We start from the raw sequence: 21842 nt of genomic DNA on the forward strand, positions 1-21842 counted from the left end.
TGTCAGAGACAGTGCGATTGGCACAGGACAGAGCGGAGTTTAGGGCTGTTGTACATAGGGTCGCTATGAGTCGCAGGCGACTCGACGGCACGTAACAACAACTGAAGGCATGGGCAAAACCTAAGTCTCTAGAAATCAACGGAATACCAATTGACATGCTTCATCATAGAGAACTGGGAGAAGTTCAAGCCTGGTTTAGAAGAGGCTGTGACATCAGCATTGCTGATGGCAGACACATCCTGGCTGAAAGCCAAGAATCCAGAAGAATTTCTATTAGTACTTTACTGACTATGCAATGACATTTGACTAAGCTGATGTATACATAATTTGTTCTGCTTCGTAGACATCACTTCTCAGAAGTGCCAAGTCTGTTGCACAACAAAAATGGTGGCAGGTACTAGCAATTACTGGGAAGATCTCAGGAAACAAGCTCGACAGCTTGAGAATGAGCTTGACCTAAAACTAGCTTCCTTTAATAGACTGTGTACCAGTTACAGCAGCACTTGAGACAGCAACAGTTCAATACAAAACCACTTTTAAATGGATCAAGCCAAGACATAATGTTTGAAACAATGGCAACTGAAACTCAAAAACTTTTGGCAAGGTTTACTGGAGTACATGATAAAATGGCAGAATATACCAACAGTGCATGTGTTCCCTCCTTGACTGCTACATTGATGCATACATTACAGTGGCATAGAAACATACTGCAGGATTATACACATGAATATAAAACCAAAGCAAACTTTACAGCAGTAAGAGAAAGGAAGAATCTTATGGGATCAGTACAAAAGGTTATTGAGTCATATAAAAGTAGATCTGGGGTGAACAATAGAAGAACTGAATTTTTGAAAGAACATGACCACCTCCAAAATTCAGATCAAATGACAGAACAAACTATAGCAACAAAATGACTTTACAGAGGGGAATGTTGAAGTCAATTGAAAGCAAAATGAACACCTTGGCCAACTGTTTTCCTGCTGTGAACAGCCTGATCTAACAGTCAACCTTAGAAAGTGGCGGAACTCGCTCATCTTAGGTGGTGTGATAGGCGTGTGAACCATCCTGTTGCTACTGTATGCTTTCCATTGATGGAACACCTCCAGGACTCTTGGCAGCCACTGATTTTGTGCCCTGGTTTGGAATAAGCAAAAGATGGAGGGAGAAGCTGTCTGTCTTGTTAATCAGTCTGACTAGGAGTGTTCATTCAAGACTGAGACTGATGGACTCTGATGTGGTCCAACTGAAATAAAGCCAGTTTTCTTAAGAGTCTTTTCTAACACACATTTCTCCATTTTCAGTTTTAAGAAAAAAAATTTTTTCCCCAGTTCTCACGTCTAGCCAGGAAATAAATAAACCAGTCAGGAAAGAAAAAAAATCAAACAACAAGTGCCAAGTCAACGTTAGCCTAAATGCTTGATTTGCTGCACAGCTCCATGATTTCTGATGGAAGCAGCTCGTCCTTTGTTCATTTCCCTAGCTTCTCTAAATCTCTTGGGCTTGGTGATTCACTGGAATGACCCCCAGACACTAAGATGTATTTAGATATGCAGGCCAGTTTTGCAGAGACTGGTAAGCATTGTATATCAGGCATTCCTAAAAGAGAGTTATAGCACTGAGGTCCTTATAAAGAACTTATATAAGCCTCTAGTATGGTGAGACTTGTTATTGTATACCATCAAGTCCAAAATGACCCATAATGGATCTTCCAGCAGTTTTTCAGAGGCAGTTTAATGACATGGAAGGATATGGCACATCTTTCTCTGGTGGAGCAGGTTGTAGATTGGAATTTCAGGGCTTCCGGAGTGCAGTGTAATTTCTTACCAGGGTCATCAAAGCTTCTCTCTCCTTAATAAATACTTTAGCACAAAATATACAGTTAACCACTGGCTAGGAAAGACATTTTGAATGATAAATCTTAGACACTCCAGAGTGAGTCGTAACAAATTATGGCTAACATTGAGACGAATAGGGATCTAAGAATATCTAATTGTGCTCATGGAAAACTTGTACCTAGACCAGGAGGCTGTAGTGTGGACAGAACAGGGGAACATTCCAGGTTTTTGTTTTTAAATTTTACATTAGTTTGTATATAAAATTCCTATGTTTCACTCATGTACATTGTTTCATATATTCCTTAATTCATTGTGTCTCATATGATACATGCACACTTTTGTTGATGTTATGCAGATGACACAACTTCATTGCTTAAAGTGAGAAGGAACTGAAGCAATTATTGCAGAAGAGCAAAGAATACAGCTTTCAATATGGATTCCATCTCAATGTAAAGAATACAAAGATTCTTACCACTGGACAGATAGGCAACATCATGGTGGATGGAGTGGAGAATAAAACTGTCAACAATTTCATCTTTTTTGGATCCACAGTTATCATGCTTGGTACCAGCAGTCAGGAAATCAGGAGATGTACTGCTCCAAAAAAGTCTGCAGTTACGGACCTCTCCAAATTATTGAGATGTAATGATGTCACCTTGCAGACTAAGGTGTGTCTGATTCAGGCTATGTTCTCTTTGGTCACTTGCTATGCTTCTGAGAGCTGGACAATGAACAGGGATGACAGAATGATGCCTTTGAGCTGTAGTACTGGAGAAGAGTACAACCCATAGACTGACAAAAGAACATACATGTCTTGTAGAAGGTGCAGCTGGAGTGCTCTTTGGAGGCAAAAGTGATGGGGCTTCACTTATGTACTTTGGTTATGCTGTCCTGAAGGACTATTTTGGAGAGGGATATGCGGCTCAGAAAGGTAGAGGGTTCGTGAAGGAGAGGAAGGCCCTGACCAGGTAGACTGACACCGTGACTGCAGCAATGGACTCTAGTTTGTCCGAAGTGTGAGGACGGCACAGAATAAGACAGGGGGTCAGATCTGTTGTTCATAGGGTTCAATGAGTTGTATCTCACATGATGGCACCTAACAACAAGAACGAGGGAGACTCGGGTGAAATGCAAACGATTAAGCATAGAAATGTCTGCAAATAAATTTTTTCTGAATTGGCGGTATTTTTAGATCATCAGCCCATTGCCCAAAGCAAACAGCTGTTTCAGTCTATTTAAGCATGATCAAAGACTTTTAGGGTAAAGTACTACTTGGCATCCAAGAGGACAAAAGGTTGCAAGTGTGCTGCTCCAGTCCTGTAAGTCAGAGTACCCTCTAAATCACCCTAAAGCTTAGGCTCTACATGTTATATAAGGGGACACTGACAAGCTAACTTATGGCTTAGTAAAAAAGTAAAATAACTCGCGCGAGGATTTTATTAATCTAAAACAAGTATAGTCGGCTATTAAGATTTATGGGAACAAAGTCTTGCCAGCACCTTTGGGCAGAGCAACAACTTCTGTATAGCTAGGAGACCAAGTTCTGAAAAGGAGGCCTTAAAACATCAAATGAGACTTGACCCTTTAGGACTATTTCAGGAATTTCTATGGTCATTGACTTAAAAGAATCCCTTGCTCTTTTGTTCTCCAATCATAGACTAGTATTGCTGTGTTCCTCCATGTCTCCCTTTGCAAAGTATTTTCTGTAATAAGTCCTTTTGTTGGACTTCATAGAAAATCCTAGATTCCTGTTTTGTTCTTATTTAACAAGAACTCGATGGCATAGCAGGTCTGTTGCTCAAAATGGCTCTCCTAGCCCACTGCCCTCCACTCTGGCTCATGGCTAGTGAGAACATGCAAAGAAGGTCTATTGATCTCTGAGGGGATTTGCCAGTTTCACCATCATGCCAGGTTTAAATCTGGCAGGTTCAGCAGCAGCAATTTTGGGAATCTCACTACCAGCAAAGCATCAGCAGCAGAACACTGCAGAATGTGTTCTTTGGGCTCAGAGCGTCACACCTACAGAAGAGTGGCAGCTGCAGCAGAGAACCAGTAACCCACGCTAGACACAGCTGACCTGGAACTGTTGCCCCATGACCAAGATTACTGCAGGTTGGGATAAGGGGTATATATTGTACTTGGCAGCACTGAGAGAGCTTTTTAACACTGGCTTAATGCTGCAAGGCTGAAGGGCCTGAAAACACACTTCACAAGTTGTCCTGAGAAATTATATCCTATTGCCAAACTTGAATTGGAATCTACTTTCCTAAATAATCATGAATATGATTCTGTGAAGTGTGTGGAGCTATTCCAATGGACTTTAAACCCTGGAGAGCAGCAGGCATGGTGCTGGAATTAGAAGTGGGTGTAGGAACGTGGGGAACTTGTCTGACCTCATGGGAACTGGTTTTCTGTTTGTGGATACTCATGATAGGATACTTACCCATTGTGGAGTTAATTCAGGTCAGAAATGGCTGTCTGCACATTGACCTTGTTCTTTGCTCTACCCACATTTAAGAAGTGCACTGGAGACATTTTCTTTGTGACCACATTTAGGGAATAGTGTGACTACATGCTCACCTCCCATTTTGGATCTTCTATAAGAAAACATCTTTTCAATGTGAATCAACATTTCAGACAAAAGTGGGATGAGGAGTGACTCTATGGACTTAATTTGAAGAATGGGCCCATCAAATTCACACTGTACCCACATGTCAAAGAATACAAATGAAGGCCCTAGTCCTCTTTATCTGCTTCAGCATCTGGATGTCAGAAAGACATGCTCTGGAATCCTAGTGATAAAGGCCTGAGCTGATGCTATTCCTGCGCGCAGCAATTACACCTTCATTGTCAGAAAACATGAAGCAAGTATGACGTTCATTTTAAGAACCCAATCAACTTCCATGTTCAAAACAAATGTAGATTCCACTTTTCAATCCAGGCATACAGAGATAGAATATTTAATTCTGAAGGTGATTCTAAAAGCTCAGTATTTGTCACTACACAGGCAAAGACAAGGGCTAAGAGTCTGGCTATGGAGAGGACTTCTTCTCTAAATAGGATTTCTGGTATCTGTCAAAACTTGAGCTCCTGCTGAAACTTTTCCCAAAGCAGAAACATTTACAAGGTTTCTGTATTATGTGGACCCTTTGATGTCAATAAAGTCGGACTTAAGAAATTTTTTTCATAGATGGGACATTTATAGCATTTCTCTCCTGTGTGGACCTCGTAGTGTCTAAAAAAGGTTGAGCTGTCAATGAAACTCTTCTCTCCTGTGTGCTCCTGCTAGTGTATATTAAAGTTGAACCACTGATTGAAACTCTTTTCAGAGAACACTTCTAGGATTTATCTCCTGTGTGGACTTGCAGATGTCTATTAAAGTTGAACCTCTGAATGAAACTTTTTTCACAGAGAGGACATTTATAGGGTCTCTCTCCTGTGTGGATCCGCTGGTGTCTATTAAAGTGGGACTTCTGAATGAAACTCTTTTCACAGAGAGAACACTTATAAGGTTTCTTTCCTGTGTGGACCCACTGGTGTCTATTCAAGTCAGAACTCTGAATGAAACTCTTTTCACAGTGGGGACATTTATAGAGTTTCTTTCCTGTGTGGATTTTTTCATGGTGACGTAATCCAGAAATATCCCTGAAGCCTTTCCCACAATGATCACACTTGCAAGGCTTTTCTCCTCTGTGGATTCTCTGATGCTTAACATAGTCTGAACACCGCAAAAAGGCTTTCTTGCAGGTGGGGCACTGAAAATATGTTTCTCCAGTGTGAGTTCGCTGGTGAAATACAAGCTGAGAGTTTCTACAGAAGGTTTTCCCACACTCTTTGCAGGTGGGAAGGTTCTGGGTCCTTGGAGGTCTCAGCTGGTCCTTCTGAGGGATGTCTTGCTTTTTGAGCCACAGCACAGGCAGGTCTCTAGGGTGGGAATCAGGCAAATGCTGGCCTACCTGCTTCCCAGAAACCTTTTCCTGAGGAGAGAGCTGCTCCCCACTCTCCTCACCTTGGAGGTGTCCTTGTACCTTAGGGAGATAATCTCCTTCTCCAAACCATCTTTGTGCATCTTCACCAAAGAAGTCACTCAAAGAACCCTGAGAAGGAACCCCTCCTGAGATGTGACAATGGGAATCTTGATGCTCTTGGTCCCAACAGGTTTCCAAGTTTAGGCTCTCTTTGCTACTCTCCTGTCTTTTTCCTAAAAGAAAAAAAGAAAATCTGAAATATTGTAGTACATTTTACACCCTTTTTTCTCCTTCATATGCCAAGTAAACAGCATCAGAAAACATGTAATCTTTTTATCAAGATGACATTGATGAACAACGTGGTAAAAATTATCATCCATACTGAAGGCCTGGCCCTATATTTGCTTTTCCTGCATTCCAGATTAAGTTTTCCACTCAAGCTGGGGAGAATTTGTGAGAAACTAATTAGGGCCCACAGGAACTTTATTGGCCTCTCCACAATTAAACTGCATAGATTTATTTTCACGCAGTGGGGAAAACTGTTTTATGAAACATACTGACTTTGTTCTTCTTAAATGACTTGTCTTACTTAGTTATATATTACAGAGAAATATCATTAAACAGTTTTTGAAGAGGCACAAAAATTACCGAAGAAAACCAAAATCACCTTCAGTCACATCCTCAGGAATAACTATTAGTAACTTTTATTTCCTGTCTTTTTTCAAAAGACCACACTTGTTCTCTTCTCCCATACTGCAAATATATTTGTCATGCTTGAATTAACCAAATTATGCCATTCATAAATCGTATAGACATTCTCCCATTCACATAGCATCAAACTATTAATCAAAGCTGTAATTTATCACATTACCATTGGAAGCTTTAGTGTTGTGAAGCTATGGCATAAAAGTTAATACTTTAGGCTGTGGTTTTAATGCAACATCCATAATTAACTCCCAGAAAACATAATATTTCTACCCTAACTCTGATGTTGCTTAGTATCACTAATAATTAGACACATTTTAGATTTGTATTTGTTTTTTAGATTTCTCATATATTAGTTCATTCATTACTCCCAGAGATCTAAAGAAGCTTTTTACCTTTTTCTTCCATTTATCAGTGTCTTTCCAGGCTAACATTAATTAAGAGATAGGCCTGAATGGCAAAGGTGCTTTCTCTTGTCTTAAAAGACTGTTTAAAAAAAAAAAGACTGTTTAAGTAATTTTTCTTCATTGGTCTTTTTCTGTATTTCTGATCAATACTTTAATAAAGGTTCTGAGGAGGACCTCATGCACTTGCTGCGGAGGGTTAAGGACTGCAGCCTTCAGTATGGACTGAGGCTCAATGTCAAGAAGACAAAGATTCTCACCACTGGGCCAATTGGCAGCATCAGGATGGATGGCGAAGAGATTGAGATTGTTCACAGCTTCAGTTTGCTCGGCTCCACAGTCAACACTCTTGGCACCAGCAGTCAGGAAATCAAAAAGCGTATCGCGATGGGAAAGTCTGCTGTTAGGGACCTCTCTAAAGTACTCAAGAGCAACGGTGTCTCTCTGGAGACTAAGGTGCACCTAATACAGGCCATGGTCTTTGCAATCGCTTGTTATGCATCAGAGAGTTGGACAATGACTAGGGAGGACAGAAGGAGAGTTGAATGCCTTTGAGCTGTGGTGCTGGAGAAGAGTATTGAATGTACCATGGACTGCCAGGAAAACAAACAGATTCATCCTGGAGAGGATTAAACCAAGCAACTCCTTGGAGGCAAGGATTCTGGGGCTCCGTCTGACATACTTTGGACATGTTTCCAGGAGGGATGGTCCCTGGAGAGGGACATCATGCTTGGGAGGGTGGAGGGATTGCGCAGGACGGGAAGACCCTCTATGAGATGGACTGATTCGGTGACTGGGGTAATCGGGATGGGTGTGTCGGAGGCAGTGTGGTTGGCGCAGGATAGAGCAGGATTTAGGGCTGTTGTGCATAGGATCGCTATGAGTCACAGATGACTCGACGGCACATAACAACAACAACAACAACAGTGGTTGGACTGTGCCCCCCTCACCTGACTCCAATGTACAATGTTCTATGTGTGTCAGAGTAAACTGCCCTCCACAGGGCTTTCAGTGGCTGAGTTTCTCACAAGTAGGTATCTATATGTTTTTCGGAGGCACTGCTTCAGGGACTTAAGTCTGACCTCTCAGCTTCAGCTGAGTGTTCTAAGGGTTTCCACCATCAAGCTCCACACACCTGTGGCTGGCTAATTTTTGGAATAACTGTGACATTTTTGGGCATAAATGTTCACTATATAAGTATTGAAAGCTTTAAATATAAATATTTGCTATTTGTTTAGGTTTAAACTTGTTTTAAATTTTAATTCCTCAAGTATTCAAGTATGAAACTACTCTACACTTTTCAAACTTCAAGGTTTCTTTCCATACGTCATTGAAACAGTATTTTTAATCTCGTTTAATTCTTTCTTTATTAAATACAAACACGCAATGATCTGTTAAGAGTCACAGAAAGTTTTCTTTCAATTTCTGTAACTTTGAGGTTATTATTTTTTATGCAGAGAAATGTTCTTTTCTTTTCAGTCTAGTGAAACCTTAATCTTTTCCTTAATTATAATTGCTTTCATATTTAATATTTAACATAAATTTGTTTTCCTCAATCATCAATTATATACTTTTATATCTTTTAACTGATGTTTATTATAGTTTCTTGTGTTGTTGTTGGATGCTGTCTATTTTATTGCTACTCATATCAAGTCAAGAGTTATCAAGAAGGGAAGAAAGATGTGGCAATCTATTTCCATCCAGATTCTAGCCTCCAGAACTCCATGGAGCAGTTGTGATGAGTCAGAACAGACTCCAGCAGATGTCGGCATGTGTTCTGGTGGATGGACCTGGGCCAAAGAAAACTTTCTCCACCTCCTTGTGTTCTGCCTTCTCCTGCTTCTCATCCTTTGCCTGCCTGCCTCACCCCGTCCATCTGCACATACCATTGCTGTGATGTCCCACCTGGAACCTCTCTGCTCATCTACATTCCATTAGTGAGCATTCATGTTACTCAGTCCAAGGTTTTCTCCAATAGCACCATGCCCTGCCTCCTTTGTCCTCTGTCCAGTAGAAGGCCCATGCCACATGAGAAGACCTCTTTGCCTGATCTAGGCCCACCAGCATTATTTCCCTCAGTGAGACCTAACACTCGGAGGGAAAGAAGACTTCTGAATGGTCCCTTATGTTTAAAGGTGCCATCCCACTGACTAAGTGACAACATCCTCTCTGCCCTTCCCACACAGGGTTTTCCCCTCACTGTCCCCTGGTGGCAGACAGGACCTGGCTTCTATCCTCGGGGGCAGTGCTAGCACAATCTGCCAAAGTACTGAGATCATATTCTCTTCCCCTGTGCACCTCATATGCTTCTATGTGTAATTTTTTTCTTTGTTTTTATGACTTTTTTTTGGTTTTGGAGCAATTTAAACTTCCAGTTGTTTATTTTCACAAAAGAAAATAAAATTGCAGTTGCAAGAAAAAAAAGAGTTATCAAGACCAGTGGTTTCTTAGCTCAATATTTATGGTAGTAAATCGTTAGGTCCTTGTTCCACAGAGCTGCCAAGGAGGCTCAATACATCAGCCTTCTGGTTCCATGAGGATCCTTATTTTGGTAAAAAACTCAGCTCACTACCATTGAGTCTGAACTAACTCATGGCTGACCTTCTAGCTGATGTTGAGAGGCTCACAGGGGAGGAGACAGCCCATCTTTCTTACTCAGAGCAATGGGCAGAGTCTAACCTGTTGTCCTTGGGTTAGCAACAAGACTATACCCATTAGGCTACCAGAGCTCCCTTATTTTAAGTATTAATATATAATAAAATCTAAGAAACAACTTCTCTCATAGTTTTCCCATGTTGCGCATTCAACAATGACTCATGCCTATTAATTTGTTATGAATTATTAATTTGTTTCAATGGTTGATTTTCCAGAAAAGTGTACCAGGGTTTTATACCAAGGGACCCTTGGCAAATTAAAAATTTCCCCCTTTTGGTTTGCATCCAAACTTTTAACTGTTTGTACCACCTACTGACTTGATACTTGTGGAGTTTATTATTGAAAATGCCTTTCAATCCACTGATCTTGGTCATGTGGAATTTGCAGGAATATGCAAATAGGACATTAGAGCCTATCTACATGGGATATCCATCAATCCAGAAGGAGATTGGCTAGGCTAGTCATTAAATTGAGTGACTCCGCAGCAGAAGGAGACCCCATTAGTGAAGAAGAAGCAAGAGAATGTTGTAAATCCTTTGGACCAAGAAATTCTTGCTCTAGCTGTATCTACAGCAGAGTAGCCATATTCAAACCAGAGAATCAAGATGAAATGGTGCTACCCTGGCAATGGTACTGCCCGCCCCCCTCCATGGATAGAACCAGAGCTAAGCTAAGAGCCATTGCTAAAGTTTGTTGGACATCTGGGGGATGGGGGCCAGAGTGCCAATACTGGCAGGACTGAGAACTTAAGTAACATGAGTCTAAGGCCAAGAGGCTCAAGGCTGAGGTACTTGCAAGTCTATATTTCAGAAGCTGTCCTGATTGAGTGATTGTATTCAACTGTTGTAGTTGTTGTTGAGTTGGAACCCACCAATAGCTGATGCTCCAGCAGATGTTCAGAGCCAGCAAATCATAAGGAAGGAGACTATCTATCCTTCTGAGGAGCACCTGGTGGATTTGAACCTTATGTCTTTGGGATTGTAGCACAGTTTATTTCCACAACTCCACCAGAGATGTCTATGAATTATGACAGGAATTATAGAGATGAAAGTTTGTGAGTGGATACTAAGGGCAGGAGGAGAGCAAAAAGTCATCAGTTTTAGAAGGGCTGAATTGTATTTGGCTACTAACCAGAAGTATAGCCTTTAAAAAAATATTTTGTTGTTGTTATAAATTTTCTTTGGCTTTTCCCCTCCCTTCCCCTGGCCCAAACAGCAATGCATCCCTGTTCTAGATTGTTGTCATACATACAATGCCTAATCATATATTCTTTTATGACAGTTTTCCCCCTCATCTGTTCTAATGAAGTGTTCATTATCTATCTACTCTTTTACTATTCTCTTTCCCTCCTATTTTATAACAGTGGTGTTATGCAGTATTTGCCCTCTTGTGACTAAGGTATTTCACTCAGCTCAATGTCCTCCAGGGTCACCCAGGTTGTGTAATGTAGTACAAGCTGTTTTTCAATGCTGAGGAATACTCCATTGTGTGATGGGCATTTGAGTTGCTTTCATCTTTTTGCTATTATGAGTAATGCAACAATAAACATGGGTATGCATACATCTATGAGTCACAGCTATCTACAGAGCTATCTATAGCCCTATCTACAGGGCTCTGGTTTCTATAGGGCATGTTCAATGCTGGGTCAAATGGTATTTCTATTTCCAACTTTTTGAGAAAGCACCAGAGCACCTTTTATAATAGCTGTACCATTTTACATTCCCACCAGTAGTGAATAAGAGTTCCTATCTGTCCACAGTCTTGTCAGCATTCAGCATTTGTTGGTTGCTGAACTTTACTATTCTTGCTGTGGTGAGATGCTATCTCCTATTTGTTTTGATTGTATCTCTCTGATAGCCAGGGATTTTTAACATTTCTTCATGTGTTTGTTTGCCATCTGAATGTCTTCTTTGGTGGTCTAATAATATCCTGTGCCCATTTTGTGAGGTGTGAATTATAGCCTTTTGAGTTCACCAACAGGGTTCAGTGTCTGTGAGCTACTGCTTTCAATTTTGGACCCAGAAAAGCACTAAAATTAGCGCTGATATGAGTAGAAAGAGGTATGGGAGCGTGGAGCACATGTCTGACCTCAAGGGAATTGGTTTTGTACTAATGATGCCATTGACAAGAATAGTGATCCTTTGTGAAGTCGGTACAAGTCAGAGATGGCCGATCCAATACAACTCTTGTACTTTTCACACTACTACAATAGACTCCTGATATTTTTCATCTAATATTCATGCCTTTTCTCCTTTTAAGACTTTTTCCTACCATACTGAGTTTTTGCAGGTAAGAGCCATCTATAAAATGCAAAGAAAAAAAGAGGAAGAAACACAAGAGGATTTAGACTGGCAGTATGACTCTCATGCTGTGGAAGCTCACTCCTCTGCTGGCCTGCTCTATGCTCTCCTCTTCTACACAACACACATACTCTTGCCCCTCACTTCTGCCTATGGTCCTAGTCCAGACCTGGAAGATGGTCTAATTTCTTTTTGTATTTTGCAGAAAAGCCCTTTCCACTGTTGGTTCTGCTGTTTCTTATAATGACTTGAACTGTCTTTCTACAACCTGGATTTCTGCAAAAACCACCTACAAAATGTTGCTCCTACAACTGTTTCTGTTCAGACCATCCTGTATGTGTGACCCAATGAATCAGGCTAGCTGAAAACCTCTTCCTGTATTTTTTTTTTCACTGAGAAAACTACAGGGCTTGTCTTTGTGTATGCCAATAGGCTGGTCTGCCTGACTCTCTATAGTAGAGTCTAATGAAGCAAAATCAGCAGGGGAGGAAGAAAGAGTGGGTAGGAACACATTCAGTTATATAGTATTTTCAAATTTGTGTGACAGCTAACAGTAAGGCATGTGTTGACCAATATTCACAGAAGCACTCTTCAGGAAACACAATGTCCCAGTAAATGTCCACCAACATATGAATGGCTAAACTAAATGTGTACTTAACTTACAACTGAATACTTTCAGACATGAAGAAAAGAAGTCCATATATATTTAATAACATGGATTAATCCTGAAATCACTGCAGTGAGTGAAATAAGTCAATCGTACAAATATATCTCAACTCACTACTGGCAAACTGGACCTGACTCATAGCCGACCCTCTAGCAAGTTTCTAAGGGTGTAAATCACATGGTACAAAGGTACTACTACCTTATTCCTGAAGAATCACTGGCAGATTTAAACATCACAACTCCACAGAGACCACACCACCAAGCTCAAATATTATATAATCTCACTAATATGACAAATCTGTGTTGCTTGGTGCCATTTAATTGCATATAAATCATAGAACTCTACAAACAACCTGAATCCTGACCTATCATGTGCCATCCTCATCATCTCTGGTACACCGGCCAGCAGCCAGGATGTCAATTCACTTCTTCTGAGGTCTTCTCTTTCGCTGACCTTCCATCTTTCCAAAGAATAGCCTCTCCTAGTAACACATCCAAACCATGAGACAAAGCTTCACCATCTTTGTTTTCAAGGAGCATTCTAAGGGAGCTGTGGTGGTCTAGTGGTAAGAAGCTATGCTGCAATACCAAAGGTGCATGGTTTGAATCCACCAGATGCTCCACTAGAAACAAAGGGCCAATCTCTTGTGACAGTTGGATCCAATTCGACAGTACAAAACAAGAAAAAAACCAAACAAGACAAAAAAACCAACCAAACAAGCTATGCTGCAATACCAAGGAACATTCTGGTTGCATCTTTTCCAAAACTTACCTGTTTGTTTTTCTTTATAGTCCATGGATTATTCAGTTGTACTGAAAACCCAAAAGCACCTGGATTGATGAATTGTTATTGTTACTGCATACTGTGGAGTCAAACCCAACCTGTAGCTGACCCTTCAACAGGTTTTTAGAGGCAGTAAATTGCACAGGATGAGAATGTCCATCTTTCTTGAAGCTACTGATGGTTTTGAACTGTGTGCCTTTGGAATTGCAGGGCAGTTTGTTACTAATACACCACCAGAGCTCCCTATGCACTATCTCGGATAGGCATTATACAGACACCAAGGTTCTGAGTGGTTTCCAGGGGCAGGAGAAGGAGAGGACATTTTTCTAAGCACTGGGTTTCTCTTGATGGTGATGGGAAACATGGCAAGAGATTTGGTGACAGTTGCAGAACAGCATTAATGAATTTAAGCCACAAAACGTGCATGTGAAAACATTAAATTGGGAAAATTATAAATATTTTATATTAATTATATATTTTTACAAGAATAACAAAATACATTCATATTCAAATATTCATACACAAATATATGAAATGGAAATTTCCTAAAGTATCTATAATACCTATCCCTAATGCTTTTGTAGCATTTCATTTTGTTATCTAAGAGCTGGACAATGAGGGGAGCACTTGTGGCCTAGTGGCAAGAAGCTGCAACTACAATCCCAGAGGTGCATGGTTCGAATCCACCAGATGCTCTGCCGGGGAAGGAGGGGCAATCTCCTCCTGTACCAGTCAGATCTGATTTGACGGTACACGCACACAAAAATAATAAAATAAAATAAAAATTAAAAAAAAAAAGGAAGTAAAAAAAAAAAAGAGCTGGACAATGAATAAGAATGACAGAAGAACTAATGCCTTTGAGCTGTTGAAGAAGAATACTGAACATTCATCCCATGGCCTGCCAAAAGAATGAACTAATATGTGTCTGAGAATGTGCAGCTAGAGTGCTCCTTGGAGACAAAGGTAATAAACGTTTCTTCTCATGCACTTTGGAAGTGTTCCTAGAAGAGGCTATTTTTTGGAGAGGGAGAAGGTTGGCAAAGAAGAAGAAGGCCTTCAATCAAGTGGACTGCCACAGTGACTGCCACAGTGGCTCCACTGTGTCAGGAAGTGTGAGAACGGCATAGGACAGGACAGCGTTCAGATCTCTTGCTGGTAAGTTCACAATGGGTCGAACTCAACTTTATGGCACCTAACTATAACAACAACAATAACCACTGCTTTTGAGTTATTCTAGTATCTTCACTTATCCACTCATTGTCTTATAAGATAATCTGCTTCCAGTAAAGTTACTTCCTTAGCCTCAAAGGTATGATAAAAAACAGTTAGAAAAATACTCCTTTAAAGTTTTCAGAAAAACTTTGCTTACTGCTGTCAACTTAACCTGGATCCCAATGGACAGAAAGAAGAGTCTGTCATACAATTTCTCACTACGCTTCTATTCTTTTTCCATGGTACTGGGTTTATGGTATATTAAAAAAAGTATATTGTACACACATATGTATTTATGTTATATGACTATACCAGTGCCAGTAGCCACAGAGTTGATTCTGATTCAGAGACACTCTAGGAGCATCAGGATAGAACGGTCAGCCCAACAAACTTAAAATTGCTAATTTTTCTTAAGTATAACACTAAGTCGTTTTTCTGAGTTATCTCTGGATACTCACGTATTTTGGGCATGTTGCTAGGAGAGGCTATACCTTGGAGAGGGACATCATGCTTGAAAAATGGTCAGTGAAAGAGAAGAAGACTCTTAAAAGAGATGTAATAACATAGTGACTGCAGGAAAGGGCTCAAGTATATCAGGGATACTAAGGATGAACAGGACAGGACAGGGCTCAGATCTGTAGTTTATAGGGTCGCTATGAGTTGTACTTGACTCAAAGGCACCTAACCTAAAAACCACCACCACAGGATAGACCTGGGGAAGAACCTATTGGTTAACAGCCACTACACAGATTTGACAATTAGGTTGTTCAGAGTTGTAATACTGTAGAAAGCATGTAGAACTCACCCCAGTAGCAGTGACAAAGTTTAACAGGACAGCAAGCAATAAATGCTGGAGAGAATGTAGAGAGACTGCAACTCTCACAGACTGTTGGTGGGATAGTAAAATGTAACCACTCTGGAAGGCAATTTGGCATTTCCTCAAAAAGCTGAACATATGGGAGCTCTGGTGGCCTAGTAGTAAGAAGCTGTGCTGCAATCCCAAAGGCATGTGGTTCGAATCCACCAGATGCTCTGTTGGAGGAGAGGCAATCTTCTCCAGTGTCAGTCAGATCTGATTTGAAAAATAAAAAAAGCTGAACCTAGAGATTCCATAGGACCCAGTTATTTCACTGCTAGGGATATACCCCGAGGAAAACAGAACTGAGATGAAACAGATTTTTACACCGATATTCCTAACAGTATTATTCACAATATCAAGAACATGGAAAGATGCCAAATGTCTATCAACGAATTAATGGATTGAGAAATTGTGACACAGTCACACGATGGAATACTATGCAGCACTCAGGGAAAACTATTTTGAAAAATACAATGCAACATGGGAGAGGTTGAAGAGCATTAGCCTGAGTGAAGTAACTCAGGATTATAAGAACAAAATATCATTATTAAAATAGAAGACCATGTGAAAATAGAAGGATAAGCAGTAAGATGTATATGGATATCCAAAGAGGGAAGGGTATAGGAGAAAAAGACTGAGGGTGGGGCGGGGGGGAGAGATCATGGGGCCACAAGTTTGGTGGATGGAGGGAAGGGCGAATAAAAAACTCCAACAATGTACCTGAATGAAACACAATGTAAACAAATTTTTTACATCTACAATAAATATGCATGGTAGCAGCAGTCAAAAAATCAAAAGACAGGCTGCATTAAGAAAATCTGCTGTTAACAACCTCACCAAAGTGCTAGAGAACAAGAATATAATTTTAGAGACTAATGTGCTCTTGATTCAAGTGATATAGAGTTTTCAATTGTTTCTTGTGCATCTGAAAGTTAGACAATGAATAAGGAAGACCAAAAAAGAATCAATGCCTTTGAATTGTAGTGCTGGTGAAGAGTACTGAGTATCTACTCCATGGACTGGCAAAAAAACAGTTCTATCTTGGAGGAAGTGCAGACAGGTGCTTCTTAGAAAGGATGGTGAAACTTCATCTCACAAGCATCGGGCATGGTATCAGGAGTGAGCTAGTCCTTGTAGAAAAACATCATACTAGGAAAGCTAGAGGTTTAGCTAAGGACAGGATGCATCAAGGAGAGGGATTGGCACATTGCCTAGAACAGTGGCTGGGAGTTATGTTGGATGTTGTGATGACGGCATGATTTAGGACAAGGTTAAGATGTCTGGCTCATGGATCCATCTGAGTATAAGGATGGCTATAAGTCGTAGTGCACTCAATAGCATGCAACAACTATGCTTAATTAAAGTTAGAGACTAGATAAAGCACTTTCTTTTTTTTTTAGCTTTGTTTTATTATACTTAGAGTGAGTTGGTTACTGTTCATTATAACTAGAGTAAAAGAAGACTACTTTGAACAATCCTGCCATTAAGGAGAATGATGGCTATTATATAACCTTTGTTTTAATGTAATTTTTTACTTTTTTTTAAAATTCTATACACAATTTTATCAGTCTCAATCTATATCAATCTTAGTTCTCGCTAAAGAAAAGCAATCACAATTTTACAGAAAAGACTGAAGAGAGAAAATCAATATAAGCTTAGTCTTCAACTGTTAAATACAAGTGTCAACAGCTCTAAAAAGAGTGATGAGGAGACTCATTATCAATATTACAACAGAGCTGAACCATCTATGGCTAGCTATAACTAAAGAGTAAAATCCAAAGGGTAACCACGTCACCCACCACATCTGCCTTAACAAGGGAGGTCAGGAATGTTTCAGGACCAATGAAAGCTGACTCACCTCTATAGGTGGGTGTGGGGATCTCGTCCCTGGCATGAAGGTTGAGTCCTGCCAGCTCTTCCTCATTTTCTGCTGCAGTAGCTGGATCAGTTTGGGGACTGGGAGTGCCTGGCACAGAGAAAGAGAGATCAGCTTGTGAGCCTATGTGAGTTGGAAGGGCAGGGAGTACATGCTGTGTCTTTCAAAGGATCCTCCCAACTAATATAAAGGGAATCATGAAGGTCCTGGATGGCAAAACACAACATTGCTATTAGAAGGACATGCAAGACACAAGATGCCAGGAAATGTGCCGCAAAGGAGCAAAAGTAGAGTCTGAAAAGGAGACAGAAGTGCCTGCAGACCACCTGTGAGGCTGAGGCTAGGGTCATGACTGAAACCCATCCTCACTGAGGAAAGGCAGTGTGGTCTGGTGGAAAAGAGCATGGATTCCAAGCCAGCTACAGTGAGTTCCATCCTGGCTCAGCACTTATATGCACATGACAGGAAGCTAGTAACTTGACACTTTCACTATGTTCAATATGGGACGACATCTCTACTCCATAGGGCTGACCTGGAGATAAAGTAGTGATTGTATGCAGTGCACCCAGTAGTGCTCTAAGAATCTAATACAAGGAAGTTCTTGCCATACCTCTGCTAGCTTCCCCTCATCCTAGTTACCAACTATGTTACTAGTGAATTCCCACCCCAAGAACTTCAGAGTGCATTGTCTATAAAAAATACAACATCGCCTAAGTATTTCCAGCCCTTCCACCTACTCCCACTAGGTAAGCCATGCCCTCACCTCCTGAGATCATTTTCCCATAGTTCTCTAGCATGAGGTTCCAGTAGTGCTCCTTCTGAGTAGAATCCAGGCACTTCCACTGCTCCTGGACAAAACATAATGTCATGACCTTAAACATGGCTCCAAAGGAAGGTACCTGACCCTACCTAGAGGAAAAGTAAGAAGGAATGAATGTGCCAAAGGAGCCTAGGTACCAAAGATCTGAGAAAACATGGGAGAGAACAGACCAATGGAACAACAGACCAGAAGTAAAACTACAGCCCCTACTTGCAGTATTTCTTGTCTTGAGAAGAAAACATTTAGCTTTTAATTTCTATGTGTATGTTTTTCAGTTGTATGCGTCTAAGGGTATACTCTTTCTGTTGAATAGAGAACATACAGAGGAATGTTTTTCCAATCTTTCCACATTCTTTTTTCACTCTCTAAATGAGACTAGACTTTATGAGGAATGTGGCATCAGGACTGGAGGAAGATTCAACAATCTACATTAAGCAGATGGCACAATCTTGCTTGCTGAAACTGAGGATGACCTAAAGCGTGTGCTGCAGAAAATCAAGTACTGTAGTCTCTAATATGGATTGAAACTCAACATTAAGAAGACAAAGATTCATGCACACCCATGTTTGTTGTGGCTTTGTTCACATTAGCAAAAAGTTGGAAACAACCTAAGTGCCCATCAACAATGGAACAGACAGAGAAGCTGTAGTATATTCACACAACAGAATACTATGCTGCACTGAAAAACAAGAAACTCAAGAAATATTATTCAAAATGGACGACCTTGGAGGACATTATGCTGAGGAAATATCTCAGTCACAAAAGGACAAATATTGCATAGTGCCACTGTTGTAAAATGGGACTGACATAGAGTTGAGGGGGAGAATGAGAAAGATGGGATAAATTATGTATATTGCATTGAAATAGATGAGAGAGAGAAAACTGTTTACAAGGTATATATGAGTAGGTATTATTGTTATGACATGAGTCCAGAACGAAGGCTGCATAGTGGAGTGGACTTGAGGGGAGGGCTTGTATACCAATGAAAGAATTTTTCTTTTACTTTTCAAAGAGATGAATGAACTGGAGGGGAAGGGTGGGCAGAAAGAAAAGTGCAACAATGAATGAATGGAAATCCAAAATCTGTAAATTTTCATTAAAATTAATAAAAAATAAATAAAATTTTTAAACCCTATACATTACAAACATTATAACAGATTACAAAATAAAAACAAGTATCTCTTCTTGAGAAAACGGGGGGAAAAAGAAGACAAAGATTCTCACTACTGTGCCAACTGGCAGCACCATGATAGGTAGAGAAGAGATTCAGATTTTTAACAATTTCAACTTGCTCAGCTCCACAATCAACACTCTTGGCACCAGCAGACAAGAAATAAAAGATGCACTGCAATGGGAAAATTTGCTGTCATGGACCTCTCAAAAGTACTGAGGAGCAACTATATCAGTCTAGAGACTAAGGTGTGCCTGTTCCAGGGCATCGTCTTCACAATTACTTCCTGTGCATCAGAAAGCTGGACAATAATTAAGGACGGCTGTAGAAGAATTGATGCATTTGAGGTATAGTGGTGGAGAAGAGAATTGAACATACCATGGACCTCCAAGAAAATAAACAGGTCAATCTTAGATAGGGTGAAACCAAATTTCTCTTTGGAGGTAAGGATTTTGAAGCTGTCTCACACACTTTGGGCACATGGCCAGAAAGCACCAGTCCTTGCAGAAGGACATCATGCTCAGAAGGGTGGAAGGACAGCGCACAAGGGAAGATCCCAGATGAGATGGACTGATATAGTAACTGGGGTAATGGATGTAGATGTGTTTGAGTCAGTGAGACTAGACTAGCTCAGAATAGGGCCTGCTTCAGATCTATTGTACAAAGGGTCACTATGAGTTGCAGATGACTTGATGGCATATAACAAGAATAACAACAACTGAGTGTAGATTCTAACATTCCCAATATTGAAGTAAAATCTAAAATTTCCAAGTTAAAAAGGAATTAAAAAGAAGTATGTTCACAATGAAGATTTAAAAAAAAAACAACAACAACAGGGCATCATCAACACTGAAGTGGACTATGTTTAAACCCCATCTGAGACAAGACTCATATTTCTCATATTCTGAGAAAGGGTAAAACATCCCTATAATCTCTCAAGAATTCTAAGTTTAGGGTATATAACATTTATTCGATGGATGAGTTGTCATGAATAAGGAAGCCTCACATATCATCTAAAGGAAAAGTTGTCTGGTGACTTAATGGTAAGAAATTGCACTTCCAGCCCAATAGAAAGCAGTTCAAATCCACTAAGCAGCTCTATAAGAGAAAGACGGGCAATAACCTCTGATGTGATTTACTGCCTCTTAAAAACTACTACTGGAGGGTCAGCTATGAGGCTGTTCCAACTAGATTGTTCATAATAATAACATGGAAATAGAGGGAGCTTTGGTGGCCTACTCTGTAGGGAACCGTGTTGCCAAGCCAGAGGGGGCACCTCTCTGGTGGCTTCATAGAACTAAGATGAGGAGTCTCTTCCCATGTGATTTACAGTTTCCAAAAACCTGCTGGTGAGGTAGTTCTGACTTGATAACAAGGAGCTTGAGTTCTGAGCTTGCAGAACTAGAGACTCAAAAGCAGCAGCTCTACTACCTTCTGGTTCTATGACCTTCAGCAGGTTGGTCAATTTTTCTGAGCCTTTGTCCTCACCTAAATCCTCATCAAGAAAGGAGGGGAAAATCAGGTTTATAGATCCCTCATGATGCATCATATGCTTTATGAAATATTATATTTTTAAAATGAAGTATTTTTAATCAAATTATTATTGTTGTTTTTTATCTGTGAGTCCATTATATCTCAGCAATTCTATGAATCAGAAGGGAGCTGGGGGGAAAAGAGGGATTCAAATAAATGAAAAGGCCAAAAAAATTTACAAATCTCCTGAGAACTAGAAACTCACATTCAAGCTGAATGAACCAGCCACAAGATAAATAACAATAGTTTCAGGTATAATGCAGTCAGTCATTTAAAACCAGAGAGAGTAAGAAAACAGTTAAAGAAAAAAGGAGAATACATCACACAAAACAAAGAGAACATATGGTATGATTCATTTTATAGAAAATCCTAGAAAATGGAAACATTTTTATGGTGATAGAAATCAGATCAGTAGTTGCCCAGAATGGGAAGTGGAAGGGCAGAAAAGGGACTGTAAATTCACAAGAGGAAATACAGGGGTGATATATATGCTTATTATAGTCAGATCAACAACCAAGTGAATGGCTTCAAGAACAGAAATTTATTCTCTCCCACTTTAGGAAGCCAGAAGGCCAAATTCCAGGTAAGTTCTTGGGTAAAGTCCTTGTCTCTTTTCAGTATGTTCGGGTCAGTCATTTCTGGATGATGTACCTGTGTCTGGGCCATTCTTCGCTCTAGGCTCATGAGGTTCCCAGCATGGGACCCAGATCTAATGTATGGTCTACACTCCCGGCCCTTTGTTCTTGGTGTTAGTAAAGTTCTCTCTAAATTGATTCCTCTCCTTTTACCTCTCACATGAGTGTGTGGCTTCAAGAGAAAGTTTGTTTTATCACAGGTCCTTTCTCCTTTTGTTCAGTTCAGATTCCCATATTCTAAATGTCAATTAAAAGAATATTCTGCCTTGGGTGGGGGGAAGGGACGTGGGAATTGTATACTAATGAAGGAATTTTTTTTTCTGTTTTTTTTTTTTCTTTTTTCTCTCTTCGGAGGGGGAAGCGAGCTGGTGGGGAGGGGTGGGAAGGGAGAAAATTGTGGCAATGAATGAATGGAAATC

General features: G+C 40.3%; 1 protein-coding gene and 1 pseudogene across 1 annotated transcript in view; one reads left to right on the plus strand and one right to left on the minus strand.

The window, feature by feature from the left end:
* Window positions 1-384: 384 nt before the first annotated feature.
* LOC102873190 lies at window positions 385-1092 on the plus strand (annotated as a pseudogene).
* A 4081-nt stretch (window positions 1093-5173) lies between these two features.
* The window catches only part of LOC102863331 (zinc finger protein 18-like), a 64412-nt gene continuing 47743 nt past the window's right edge, over window positions 5174-21842 (minus strand). Inside the window, exons 6-7 of the mRNA XM_006899189.1 lie at window positions 17247-17344; window positions 5174-6036 (exon numbers count right to left, since the gene is read on the minus strand). Coding sequence (XP_006899251.1) covers window positions 5174-6036; window positions 17247-17344 — 961 coding nt within the window. The remainder of the gene's footprint in view (window positions 6037-17246; window positions 17345-21842) is intronic.

Source organism: Elephantulus edwardii, unplaced genomic scaffold (genome assembly GCF_000299155.1).
Source record: "Elephantulus edwardii isolate Elephantulus edwardi_28Jun2011 unplaced genomic scaffold, EleEdw1.0 scaffold00246, whole genome shotgun sequence".
Lineage (NCBI taxonomy): Eukaryota > Metazoa > Chordata > Mammalia > Macroscelidea > Macroscelididae > Elephantulus > Elephantulus edwardii.